The sequence below is a fragment of the Diabrotica undecimpunctata genome, chromosome 7 (genome assembly GCF_040954645.1).
Source record: "Diabrotica undecimpunctata isolate CICGRU chromosome 7, icDiaUnde3, whole genome shotgun sequence".
In the NCBI taxonomy this organism is placed as follows: domain Eukaryota; kingdom Metazoa; phylum Arthropoda; class Insecta; order Coleoptera; family Chrysomelidae; genus Diabrotica; species Diabrotica undecimpunctata.
In genome coordinates this window covers 141,645,191-141,659,563 of record NC_092809.1, presented here as the reverse complement: position 1 = coordinate 141,659,563, position 14,373 = coordinate 141,645,191, and the positions used below count along the sequence as shown (strand labels likewise).

General features: G+C 34.2%; 1 protein-coding gene across 1 annotated transcript in view; it reads left to right on the top strand.

Moving 5' to 3' along the window:
* The first annotated feature begins 2,588 nt into the window (after positions 1-2,588).
* The window catches only part of LOC140445937 (sperm flagellar protein 2-like), a 55,022-nt gene continuing 43,237 nt past the window's right edge, over positions 2,589-14,373 (top strand). The window contains exons 1-3 of the mRNA XM_072538383.1: positions 2,589-3,379; positions 10,221-11,020; positions 13,202-13,738. Of these exons, the coding sequence (XP_072394484.1) occupies positions 2,673-3,379; positions 10,221-11,020; positions 13,202-13,738 (2,044 nt within the window). The 5' untranslated portion in view covers positions 2,589-2,672. The remainder of the gene's footprint in view (positions 3,380-10,220; positions 11,021-13,201; positions 13,739-14,373) is intronic.

Sequence of the window (14,373 nt, the reverse complement as noted above, 5' to 3'; positions counted from 1 at the left end):
AAAAGCGAATATTAGACACAGAATTAGGCACAGAAAAGGGCAGAAATTTACGCTAATAGATTAGGGTCTATAAGATTAGGTACAGAAAAGCGAATAGACAATAGTGGGCAAAAATGAAGAACGACTATGTAAGAAAGGCTGCACCATAATCCGTAGAATACGCTGAGAATGATGATTATATATATATATATATATATATATATATATATATATATATATATATATATATATATATATATATATATATATATCGAGAAAAGGAGTACGACCGTCAATCCAATATAAATTAAGGATCACTCAGAAGAGTGATGGGTTTTTTCGGTCAAAAGGTGGAGAAAAAAGACAAAGTTGATGGCTACTTCATCTATTTATTGAATCGTCTTCAATAAATAGATGAAGTAGCCATCAACTTTGTCTTTTTTCTCCACCTTTTGACCGAAAAAAACCCACCACTCTTCTGAGTGATCCTTAATTTATATATATATATATATATATATATATATATATATATATATATATATATATATATATATATATATATATATATATTATATATATATTATATATATATATATATTATATATATATATATATATATATATATATATATATATATATATATATATATATATATTATATATATATTATATATATATTATATATATATATATATTATATATATATATATATATATATATATATATATATATATTATATATATATATATATATATATATATATATATATATATATATATATATATATTATATATATATATATATATATATATATATATATATATAATATATATTATATATATATATATATATATATATATATATATATATATATATATATATATATATATATTAGTTTTCTAAAACATTAACTTCCTATAGTGAAGCCATTCGGAGCAATATAAGATGCTAAAGATTGTTGAATGGCGCTTTTGAAAAAAAGTTTTTTACTTTTATTAACAATGATATACGTTAAAACAAAAAATCTGTATAAAGCGTATTTTCAAGCATAACATAAACTATTGCTTCTGCAATTGGAAGAAGTCAGTCATTTTTATTCTGCTTCTTCTTTAAGTGCCATCTCCGCAACGAAGGTTGGCAATCATAATGGCTATTCTGACCTTCGAGGCAGCTGCTCTGAACAATTGCCTTGAGATGCAACCAAACCACTCTCTCAGGTTCTTCAACCAGGAAAAGCGTCTTCTTCCTATGCTTCTCCTACCCTATACTTTTCCTTGAATTATGTCATTTTTAACTGATTTAAATTGTCCAGTATTCTATCTATCATATTTTCTAAAGATGTGAAACAGTTGTATGCTTCTTCATTTGCGTTTTGTCTTTGGATAAAGTTTCTTAGAACGTTTAAAGCACTTTCCACATCTTGTCTATTAGGACCTTCTTATTATTAGATGTGAATGGTCAACCCCCTACAATGACACTAGTGAATCATAAATTGTAAATTTCCGAAGAAGTTTATTGTGTATTTATTTATAGCCACGGCCCGACCGAAAACGTAAAAAAATACTTTTTTCGATCTTATTTTCTCTCGTTATAACCAAATTTGCCTCGCTGTAGAGGGTTATAGTTCAATAGAAATTTCACGGGACATCTAATGTGCCTCGTTATAAGCGAAATCTCGTAACAACCGTGTTCGTTATAGAGGGAGTATACTGTATATATATATTATATATTATATATATATATATATATATATTATATATATATATATATATATATATATATATATATATATATATATATATATATATATATAAATCTATTGTAAGGGCCGGATAGCCCAGACGGTAGAGTTACTGACTATTACGCAGAAGGCCGGGGATCGATCCCCAGCATCGAAGAAAACTTCTAGATATTTTTAAAAAATATTAGCCTGTAGATATTTTTAAAAAATATCTACAGGCCTCAATCAACTCAGTCTGTATGAAAAATGCAGATTGGTAGACTGCAAATAGCAGACTACCCTGCTATAATCCCAAAGTTATGCTAGCGGTACAAAGGAAGGCTATTGGAAGGAAGGATATTAAATGTCAAAATCTAACCTCAAATTAGCTAAATGAAATGTCTATATCCACTGATAATAGGGTGTTCAATTTTTTCAGAATGCGAAAATTAATGCTATTTTTTCTCTGTATTACTAAGTACCATTCTACCACAATTTTAGAATTATTTCCCATTCTTTAACCCTTCCTACTCACATTTTAACCCCACTCCATTAGAAATACAGAAAGTTGTAACATAGCAAACAAGAAGACGGGCTCTTGCCTGTTGTCTAGCGCTGATAACAGACGCTCCTCTTCCCTGTTGACTGTCGTTGGTGACAGGGGTGTTTTCTCTACGCTAATTCTCCCTCTCCCGCTTATAGTTACGCGAAAAATACCGCAACTACTGTTTTAAATCGTGTAGCAAATGTGCTATATTTCGTGGCCAAAAATTAACAAAACAAATGACCTGGCTGATTACTCAGTAGAATAAAAAGAAAAAAGAAGAAGAAGAAGTAGAATAAAAGCCAAAAAAAAAAGAAGTAGAAGAACGACGAAACATGACATAATATAGATATTGTGGCAATTCAAATGTGTCATATTGGAAGTAGAGGAAAATAATTTGTCAACGGTGTACCGTTTTCAACAAATAACCATGGCTGAAATTGTCACCCAATGGATCCAAGAAAAACTAGGCGTACTAGTCAGTTTAAATCCGGAGGTCTTCTGTGATGTAACTAGGGATGGTTACCTGTTGAGCAAAATTCTCAGAAGCTATGAAATTATCAACGAGGATCAGCTGTATTTGATCCAGAAATCCGAGTTTAAAGATATTTGTTTGAGTAATTTCCAGAATTACCTTATTCACTGGTTAAAACCTATAAATATCCATCTTGAAAATGAAGATATAATGAATATCGTCGAAGGAAAAAAGTTAGCTTCGTTGAGTCTTTTCTACCGTACATTTTTAGAGTTACACGAAAAGGATTGCCTTACATTTGTCGCTAAAAGTAAGCTAAATGGGGAACTTCAAAATGCAGTTTCGAAATTTACAGTCTCCAAAGTGAAAGAAAACCCGTTTAGCAAAGTGAAAAATGTAGAAAATCGCTACAAAGATCAGATGGAAAATTGCTACGACGTGATACACTGGCTTCAAGACAGGTTTGAAATGGTCATTAATAAGTGTAAATCTGCAAGAGAAGAGTACGTAGCTTTGATGAGACACTCCGAAAGAAGAGTTTCGAGTAATTTTTCAATAGCTGGACATCATCCTCCAGCTGGGGACTTTCATATGGATAATGGGTCTATAAAGTCTGTGGATTTGACTTACGATGAATTGGTGGAAGAGAGTCATAAAATAAGGTTCGTGATTAAACTTATTTAGAACACTCTCTATTCAAAACACATATAATTCAAAACCACTTTTTATTACTGCTGCGGTTCTCTTTTTTATTCCCTTCCATTATTTGCTTCTTTTTGGTTTCTCTTTCCTTATTATTCTTTTAGACTGCACTTTGAAACTTACTGCCTTGTGATATATACAACGTCACTGGGGGATACAGTGTCAACACAGGTAGCCAAAGGTTGTCGATTGTCTCACCTCCTATCTCATGGAATCTAGCTATAGATCAGTTGGTAACCAGACTCAATACATATTTGTACGTATGTACTGCGTATGTGTAGGGAAAACCGGGGGAATACCGCGCACGGGGGAATATCGCGCATCAGTATCTTGGCAACACGGCGTAAGTATTGCAACATTCAACACAGAGCGCCGTCTCGTATTTGCTAGCCGACCACATGTTTGTAATATGACTGCATTCGTAGTATTGGTTTAGCCAAGGTCACAGATTTTTTGTTTTTCAAGACTTTGATGTAATTTTCGACTAATCTTTAACAAGCGGTAAGTGCTTTTGTTATTAATTTTCATTAAAACTATTCAGTGATTATTTTGCTTTATATGTATAGATAATTTCACGTACAAAAATAATGCATTTTATTTAGTCATTAACGAACAGTGATAAGTTAAGTTAGGTTACTCACTTAGGGGGAATACCGCGCAGCTGTGTCGGGGTAATTTCGTGCTGCGCGGTATTACCCCGTGTAAGAATTTTTGCTGATATAGTGTTTTTATTGCATTTTAGATTCCAAAATGCCCCGTGATTACGTTCGGAAAACTGAAAGATCAAAATGGACAGAAGATGAACTAAAAGCTGCGATCACTGCTATACGATCTGGGCGAAAAACACGAGAAGTAGGTCGATCATTCAATATTCCAGAATCCACTCTACGTGACAAACTCAAGTCCAATAGCGATAAAAAAATAAAACTTGGCAGGAAACCAATTTTTAATGATGAACAGGAATCCACCATAGCCAACCATGTTAAAAAGTTGGGGAATATGTTTTTTGGAGTCACACCATCAGAACTAAGGCATTTAGCATACCAGTTTGCTGAAGAGAATGAAATAAAACACCGTTTCGACTCGATAAAGAAGATCGCTGGTTAAGATTGGTTAGAACTCTTTTTAAATCGTCATCCAGACATTAGTGTTAGAAAACCCGAAGGTACCAGTCAAAACCGCATTTCTGCATTCAATAAAGATGAGGTTGAACGATATTTTAACAATCTGCTCACAGTTATGGAAAAGTTCAAATTTCCTGAAAGTCGAATTTTTAATTTAGATGAAACGGGCATTTCTACGGTCCAGAAACCATCAAAAATTTTGGCACCAAAAGATCAAAAGCAAGTAGGATCCGTAATATCTTGGGAAATAGGGAAAAATGTTACCATAGTATGCGCTGTAAATGTTTCAGGACAGTTTGTCCCTCCTATGTTCATATTCTTTCGCATACGTATGAATCCACAATTAATGAGAGAAGGCCCAATTGGAGCAATCTACAGATGTTTAAAAAACGGTTGGATAAATGAAGAGTTATTTTTCGACTGGATAAAACATTTTTGTCAGCATATAAAGGCCTCGAAAGAAGATCCAGTGCTTTTCATATTAGATAACCATGGGAGTCACATTTCTTTGGAGATTTATACTTACTGCAGATCACACGGAATTGTTATGGTTTCACTTCCCCCTTATACCTCACACAGGCTGCAACCTCTTGATCTAACTTTTTTGGGCCCCTAAAGAATTCTTTCAATCGTGAATGCGACTTGTATCTGAGAACTAATACTCATGAAAAGATCACACATTTTGAACTTGCTTTCATTTTTAACAGAGCATACCTGAAAGTTGCCACGATGGACAAAGGAATATCCAGGTTCCGTGCTGGTGGAATATGGCCCATAGATCCTAATAAATTCTCTGAATATGATTTTAGCTTAATAGATCACACTGAAGTTTCAGATATGCACGTTGTAATGAATTTAGAAACCGACGTTACCAATGATGACAGGGCCCTTGATCAGTCGAGAGTGACGAAACTCTGCAGAGAACTCCACCGAGAAATACCGAACCCCAACTGGGACATCACATCGAGATGTGATGAAACTATACAGAGAACTCTACCTAGAAATACCGAACCCCAACCGGGACCATCGAGATGTGATGAAACTATGCACAAGACTCCATCTTATAATGCCAAATTGAAATCAAACCAGCAAGCTGCATCCCAGCCTGGAACGTCAGAGAATATTAAAACTCAGTCTAGTATACCCATTGAAAAGCTAGCTCCTCTTCCTTCCAAATTTATAAAGAAAAGTTTAAGAAAAACGCAATAAGAAATAAAACAAGAAAAGAGAAATATTAAGAAAAAAGCTGAAGAGGCTAAAAAAATGAAACCAAGAAAAAAACGACAGGAACCGTAGGAAAACTGGCTACTAAAGCAAAGAAACGACCTGTATGCAAGAAAGCTGGAGTTAGAAACTTACATTTTGATGATTCTGAGTCTAAAAGTTATGATGAGAGTAAGCTTTGTGATGATGGTGAATTAGATGATGTAGTTCTAACATTAGAAAATAAGGAGTGTTTGGTGTGCGGTGAATTCGGACGAAACAAAGAAATTTGGTACCGTTGTGTAATGTGTTCGAATTGGGCTCATTCAGAATATAGTGGTTGGGACTCAGCAGTTAATTATACATGCGATATGTGTGCCAAGGTCGAACGAAAGACAGTCAGAAAGTAAAATTATCTCTTTAATGTTTTTTTTTAAATTTTGTCTTTAAGAAATCTGTTTTGTTTACAATATTTGCTTTATTACAATAAATTTTTTTTCAAATATAGATTTATTTAATTCTGCGCAGAATTACCCCGTACTTGGGGAAATACCGCGCAATGACAGTTTTTTAAAGTAAATTTTTTTCTTCAAAATCCGTTAAACTTTAATCCTATTTTTTATGGGAATCCCGTTCCCAATATATACAAGTTTCAGTAGTTAAATTATGGAAGTTTGTTTGCAAATAGGAAACTTTTTGTAAGTATTTTACCTTAGGTGCGCAGAATAGGTTTCCCCTATGACATTGTCATTCTAGCCTATGAAAATTCAATGACCTAGTCAGATGTATTTAGTATGTAATAGGTCTGACTGTATTTATAGAACGGCCTTGAGATGTAGGACTTAACATAACTCCCACAAGTCTAACTTCATGAAATTTGCCAAAACGAGGAAATTAAAGTGATGATGTAGTGAGTAAAGTATACCTTGAGGTAATGCTTGATTCGAAGCTTACTTGGAATCAGTAGATAAAATAAATGACCAAGAGAGCAGTAACTAATTTAATTGTAGCCAGACACACTCATGGAAAAATGTGTGTTTAAAACAAGACGTGTCATATTAGATTTATAACATAGTTCTAAAACCAACGATAAAAAATGCATCAGTGCTATGATGGCCAAGGGTGCAGTAAAAATTGCCATCCTCAAGTAAGGTATAAAGTCTAGCCGCCTGAGAAGGCACGAATGGAAAATTAGATATAAATTGCGAACAAAAATGAACAACATGATCGTTAGATTAGGACACACTGACATTATAAAGTACAGAGAAAAAATACGAGGTGATATTATCACCTCGTAGTTTTTCTCTTTACAAAATGATGCAGTGCCGTTTCTGTCAAGGCATAGATAATCTTACTCTCTATACATATTGCTCCTGATGTATCTGGCTTTAAACTACCATACCGTTCCTGATGTACCCATCGAGCAACTTTTATAATCTAGAGTACAAATGACATTCGACTTATAGGCCCCAGGGATTTGACTTTTTATTGTTGTTTTGCCAGGTTTTGATATAAAAGCTGTTGTTCTGAGTTTCCATATTCTTGGTATGTTCCACAGTCCTAAACTAGCATGTAATTTCTTACATAACTTTGTACATAAGCTGACTTACCTTGTGTATCAATATTGGATAAATCCCGTCCGGACCCGGTGATTTGGCTCAAATGAGTTTATTGCCCCTGTGATTTTGTTCTGATCTTGTGGAATATACCACATGGATTTTTTTGAATACCTAGGTTACATTTAATGAATAAAACATAAGCTTGGGAATAACATCGTAATAACCAAAAATATTGCGTGAACAGTCAAAAAACCCTTGAGCGACCCTGTAGACTTAGCAGAAATTATGTGTTATAGATTTCGTATTTAAAAGCAACAGTAATGAACAGTGCTATATTGTGTGCAATTTATAAAAATGTGGATTTTCAAAATTTGATTTTCAAGGTAATTATATCTGTAGGCTGGTCAAAACCATTATAGGAAGTTTAAACCAAGTCGACGAAATGTACACGTTATTTTAACAAAATTTTTGAATACAAAATCCAATATCATTCGATTTAGTCTGCAATACATGAAATAAAATGTCTGTATAAGGAAATATTTCAGAAAATACTTAAAGCAAAAAATCAAAATCTCGTTTGAGTAATTCCAAATAGCCTTTTGAACAATTGACAGTTTCAGGGCCCCAACGGTCTTTATGCTCCAAAATGTGTTCAAATACCTCTATTAGGGATTGTCGATATTGGAAAACTGTTTTTGCTAACCTCCCATTGTAATTTCATCTGGTGGGAGCTGCTTTTCTGAAGAATGACATCTAAAGCATGTGTCCTTTTGGACGATTTAGAAAAAAATCAGCCATTCCTCTAAAGGTTTGGAAAAATACTTTGTAAATCTTATTGAGTGCGATCGATTGCACTAGAACTAAATTTAGCCTATGTGCAATGCGGTGCACAAAAATTACGTTTTGAAACTTCTTCTTAACTTTTGTTTGAAGTCCTCCCAAGTGCCCAGCCATTACGGCAGCTTGATCATAACTTTGAACGACAAGTTTATAGCCACAGTTCAGTTCCTTAACTGTATATACCTTCTGTTGATTTATCTGCAGCTATGTCCAAAAATCCACAAAATCGTTCTTGTATTTCCCCATTATTTTTGATATATCCCAGAACAACCGACCATTGACTTAAATTGGCAATATCTGTAGTTTCATCTACAGCAACGGAAATAAATTGTGCTTCTTTTATTTCTTTTTTGATATTTTGCATAACAATATTTGCCACGTACTTGATCAAATCATTTTGTATCATATTCGAGGTACCTCGAAATACGGTAGTTTAGTCAACACATCAGTTGTCATAACATCAGTAGGCATATATTTTACATTAATAATTTGGTCAGATATTAGGTCTCTCAAAAAATGATATCTTACATCAATATGCTTATTTCTTTTATGATAAATTGATTTTCCTGATAAATGTAATGCACTTTGATTCATTATCATCATCATCCAGCCTCAAGAGTCCATAGGCCTCTTCCTCATGTTTCCAACCCCGTCTATCTTGCGCCGCTCTTATCCAGTTTTTATTGAGTCTTCTTAAATCGTCAGTCCATCTTGTAGGTGGTCGACCGACGCTTCTCTTGTCTTCCCTTGGCCTCCATTCCAATAACCTCTTTGTCCATCGCCCATCTGTCATTCTGGCTATGTGTCCTGCCCATCTCCATTTTAGTCTGGCTATCTTCTCGATGATGTCAGTCACTCCGGTTCTTCTCCTGATGTCTTCGTTGCACTTTGATTGTCGTTAAATAAAGTAATACATTCAGTTTTTTTCAATTAAATCACTTAGCAAACCCCTAAGACAGCCTCTTTAGCAGCCTCTGACAAGGCCATATATTCTGCCATGCAGCTAGTTAAAGCTACCGTTTTTTGTTTTACACTTTGCTAAGATATTACAGAGCCATAAACTTTAAATACATATCTAGTAAAGGATCTACGATCTATACTCTATTATATACTATATCTCAATACTCTTTTTTACACATTTCCAATGAGTCTCATTATATACATTGTTAAATTGGCTCAAGAAACTGACTGTAAATGATATATCTGGTCTGGTTAAAACAGATAAATACATCAAACTATCAATTGGTCTCTGATAAGGAAAATTATCTCTAATACAATTGTTACTATGATCAATTGTTAAAGATAACTTTACACAATTCCCGAATGTTCAATCGCCATTATCGTTGGTGAAAAAGGATAAGGTTATTTGGTTCACATAACTTGCCATTGAACTGTTATCTTCCAATCGCGTGTAAATTAGACACAAATTTTAATAAACTGATTTTTCTCACGTACCCCGAGTTACCAAACAACTTTTTTAAAGCGTCCCAAATTTCTTTCGCTATTTTTGCTTGTTTTATATGTATATATAACGATGGATCAAGCAAAAGAACTAACTTGGCTTTACCTTTTTCTTGTTTGTCTACTTCTGTTTCAGTTTCGTTTAGACATGTGCACAAATCTTCTAGAACAAGATAATTTTGCACTGCGAAAGCCAAATCATCATAATTTTCACGGCCTAACAACTTTGACACCGTAGACATCTAATTCACTGCCATTTTGAAGCTTTACACTTACCAGTATTAAAACTTATAAATGAAACGAACCAGTTGAGTACACAGTTTGTTAAGACTAACTTTATTTCGTTCCAAAAGTGAATACAATTGACAGTTTATATTGTACCAATCTTAACTTCCTGTAAATGACATATGGCGCCAATATTTAAATTTTGTTTAGTTGATACCAATATTTTAGCAGGATCCAGTGTAAGAAGTACTATAAAAATTAGTAAATAAAACATTTGGGACAAGATATTATATTTTTTTATTGACCAGTGTTATCAAAGCCACAAAAAGATTAACTTATCTTTTTTTAACTTTTTAGTAGAACTTCTTATTGTTTAGTTAACTTTTCAGGCCAAGTACCTTTAAACCAGATATCATGCAAGCAAAAGAGATAACTCAAAAAATCAAAGATAAATCCAAACAAAAAGCCGACGCTGAGATATTTCGAAAAGACATGGAAGAATACACCAGAAAAGTTTTCTGGAACAGACTGTTAAACGAAGAAAACCAAGATTTCGAGACACATCTTTCATCGAAGATTCTAAAACAATCATTGTATGAAACGCAAATGTTGAAAAAAATGGAGGACATAGCTCAGCAAGAGGAACACATGTTAAGGGGTAAACAGATAATAGTAGACGAAATTATGAAAGAAAACGAAGCATTATTGGTTGAGAAATTATTGGAAAAAGACGACACTATAGATAGAAAGAAGTTTGAGTATTACTTAGAAAAAGAACGACTTAATCAGTTGCATAGGGTTCTGTATAGAGAAGTGCGACGCGTGAAGGAAGAGAAGAAGCAGAAAATATGCAGAGATACTGTTAAAGCGCTGTGCGATATGACAATAAAATACTCAGAGTTTCAATCATACTTCGAGGAACCTCCACAAAGACGAGTTCTTGACCAATGGAATAAGCTAATCGTTTCAGGATTCTCCTTAGAAGATCCTGCTGTTTCAGCGGTGGCTCTTGTGGACGAAAAATCTGTAGTTCCCGAACAAATAAGGCTCAAAGAACTGGCGAAACAAAGCGTAGCGGATGAAAAAGATTTTGAAAGCTATGTCAAGTTTGAATGGCCTTGGTTGTTAAGTCAGATTAACGTAGAGGAAGAAACTTTGTATAAATTGAATTGTGGAATGAACATTTTAGGTAAGAAAACTATTAGTTTTAGACAGTTGTGGCTACAAACTTGGTTTCGCTTCTATTTATCAAGACTTTTTTTATTACCTTTCGCTCTTCTGAGAAATGTCTTTTCGCAGCTTTTATTCTAGATTCTTGCTATTTGCGATATTACTCAGATTTCTCATCAATATAACAGTAAGTATGCCTATTGTCTTATAAAGTTTTATCTACGTATTAGTTCTTGCCTTGTTCTTAACCGTTTTGGGAATTATTCCACATATTTAATACTGAAATATGATCCGCAAATGTAGCAAAATTAAAATAGACCCGGAGAAAAAGAAGAACAACAAAAAATTAGTTATTTCTACATGTAGATTGTAAATACATGAGTAAATTATATTCACTGACGTAACACATTTTTGTATGTGTTAAAAGTGATCAAAATCCAATGAATAAAATCTTGATCTCAACGAAGAAAATTCAAATTAACAATATTTTGGAAATCAAAGTCTATTTGAAAAAACATTGGGTATTAATAATGAGTGTTGCCGCCTCTAGCCCTTAGGACTTCTTGGAGTCGATTTGGCAATCCATTCATGATATCCTGGATATCAGATTGGGGATATTGTGCCACTCCTCTACCGCAGCTGACTTCAGCTCTTCAAAGGAGGCAGGAGCTGGTACTCTTGCTCTTACCCGTCTTTTGAGGTTGTCTCAGATATGCTCAATTTCGTTAAGATCGGGACTGTGTGCTGACCATGATAGAACTTGAATCCCGACCTCATTAAGGTACTCACGGGTAGATCTTGCTATATGGCATCGTACATTGTCATGCATTAGTCTGAAGTTATCACCAATGAATGGTGCAAACGGCATGACATGGTCTTGAAGAACTTCTTGCACGTATACTTGGGCACTTGGGCATTCACACTGCCTCTACCGAACACAACAAGATCAGTACGCGCTTCGTAAGAAATACCTCCCCAAATCATTATTGACCCTCCTCGGAAAGTCACTGTTTCGGTTATAGCGCACGCATCAAACCTTTCATTTTGACGCCTATAGACATGTTGGCGTCCATCTGGACCTTTTAGGGCTATTCTGCTCTCATCTGAGAACAGTATATTCTTCCATTCCGCCACAATCCAGTTAGCATATTCTCGCGCAAATTGAAGTCTAGCCCTACGGTTGCCAGTGCATTCAACACAATATCTGAGGATGCCATATACGTCATAGCCAGGATGCTACCTATTGGAGGGCTAGCTGAAGAAAGAAAGGCCATTTATCGGCAAAGAGAATCAACTACATCTAAATTGTGCCGAGATGAACTTAGAAGAAGAGAACGGCAAAACAGCATTGATCGATGGCAATTGCAATGGGATTTCGCAACAACGGATAGGGAGACGCATTTCCTTATACTACAGATAAATGTTTCGCTGGACCGCAAACATGGCGAGGTCAACTACTATCTGACGCAGATGCTCTCAGGACATGGCTGTTTTCGAGCACATCTTTATCGCTTTAAACATGACGATTCTCCAGCGTGCCCATCCTGCCTCGTGGTCAGTAAAGATGCGGAATTTCTGTTTTCTGGATCTGTTGTTGATAACCATTTTAACTACGTTTTTCTTTTCCTCTTATGAATCGATCTTGTTTTCATTCCACTAAAAATCATTTTTCTTTCTTTTTGGCTTTACTTTTTCTCCAAGGGCTTCCATTGCAACTTCGTGTATACATTTGTTTAAGGAACGATACCGCTCTAGCGTACTTCCTTCACTTTAACGGGATCTTATTTGCTAGTCGAAGTTTATGAAAACTCACGTAGATGCTTCTTTATGACTATATAGATTATATTGTGGTTCTAGATGGACGCTGTCTAAGGTGACTTCCTAGTTTCTATTCTCAAAATCCTCATGTAGAATATAGCTTTACCGTTAAAGAATCCATGATCTGATTCACATAAGGTTCCCTGGTACACTCTCGTTTCGTACGATTTGATTTTTGTGATGTTTTTTTAATTTAAGTGATTTTAATTTTCTAGTGGGCTAGAATGGGTTTTAAATATCTTTATGCTTCAAGAATCAATTTAAAATATTTAAGTTATACTCAGTACAAACTTCAAATACTCTTTGGGTACAACTTCAAATACTCTTTGGGTACAACTTCAAATACTCTTTGGGTACAACTTCAAAATATTTTTTATTTTAGGTCAAAAAGTGCACCTTTTGCTGGACGAAAAGTATCCTTTACCTGCACTGCCAATATCACCCGATTTACCGAGAGCACACATCCGAGTATGCGTTAACGGTTTATCCGACATAACGTGTTTACCTTTGTTAACTAAACTCTTGCAGCACAAAAATGTTATAGTTGTTGAGCTACAGGACGCCGTAAATTATTGTATGAGTGCTTATAAACACGAAATAGCTCTTACTAAGGAAGAAGAAAACGAAGATGATGCCGTGGAAGAGAAAATTACAAAAGTGAAGAGGGAGAAAGTTGTTAAAGGAAAAAAAGGAAAAGCTCAAAAAAGACCTAAAAAGGATGATCTAAAATCCAGTGTTGAGCATGTAGATAAGTTGGTCCAAACGCCAAGAATTTTCCCGTCCGAAGAAATTATTTTGTCGCCGTATGCAGAATTAGGGAGAATAGCTGAAGAAGAATTGTCAAAAGGAAATGTACTAACAGATTATTTGTTGGTTTCGATGTTTATGGAATATTTAAGATCAAAACCTGATATAGAAGGTCAGTAAGATAGTATATCTTTTATTGTACGCTGACACATAACGTCTGAGGCTTCGTATTCACCATTACCCACTCGGCTCTCAATATTCTTATTACTCAGAGAGAATTCAATTATTAGTCATAATGAATTCAAATTTATATAATGGTTAAGACTTTTCAAAATTTAGATTTAGCTTGATAAAAAATATGATATTCAAAAGTTTTAAAGGAAAATCTCAATTATAGAGTGTTATTTACTTTTAAAATAAGTTTATTTTCATGTTTTTTATTTCCACTTCCACGTTGTCAAAATATAAAAAATTAATCCGAAGTGGAAATCAAAACGTTAAAATAAACTTATTTTAAAGTAAAATTGTGCCTTATTCCCAATAAAAATACTAAATTGAATTAACCTTTCAGTCACAGTATCCTCTTACGAGGACACAAACTTAATAAGCATCATATTGCCGTGACTACCCAAAGTAACTTTGTCCTTGTAGGAGGACATTCAGTAAATCAAAAACCAAAGGGGCTAAAGCAAAATGGCATGTTTTCAAAATCTTCAAAAACATAATAGAAAAAGACTGAACTAAAATATTATAGATAGTTATGGTATAGATTAATTTTTATAAATTTTAACATACAGAGCTTTAACT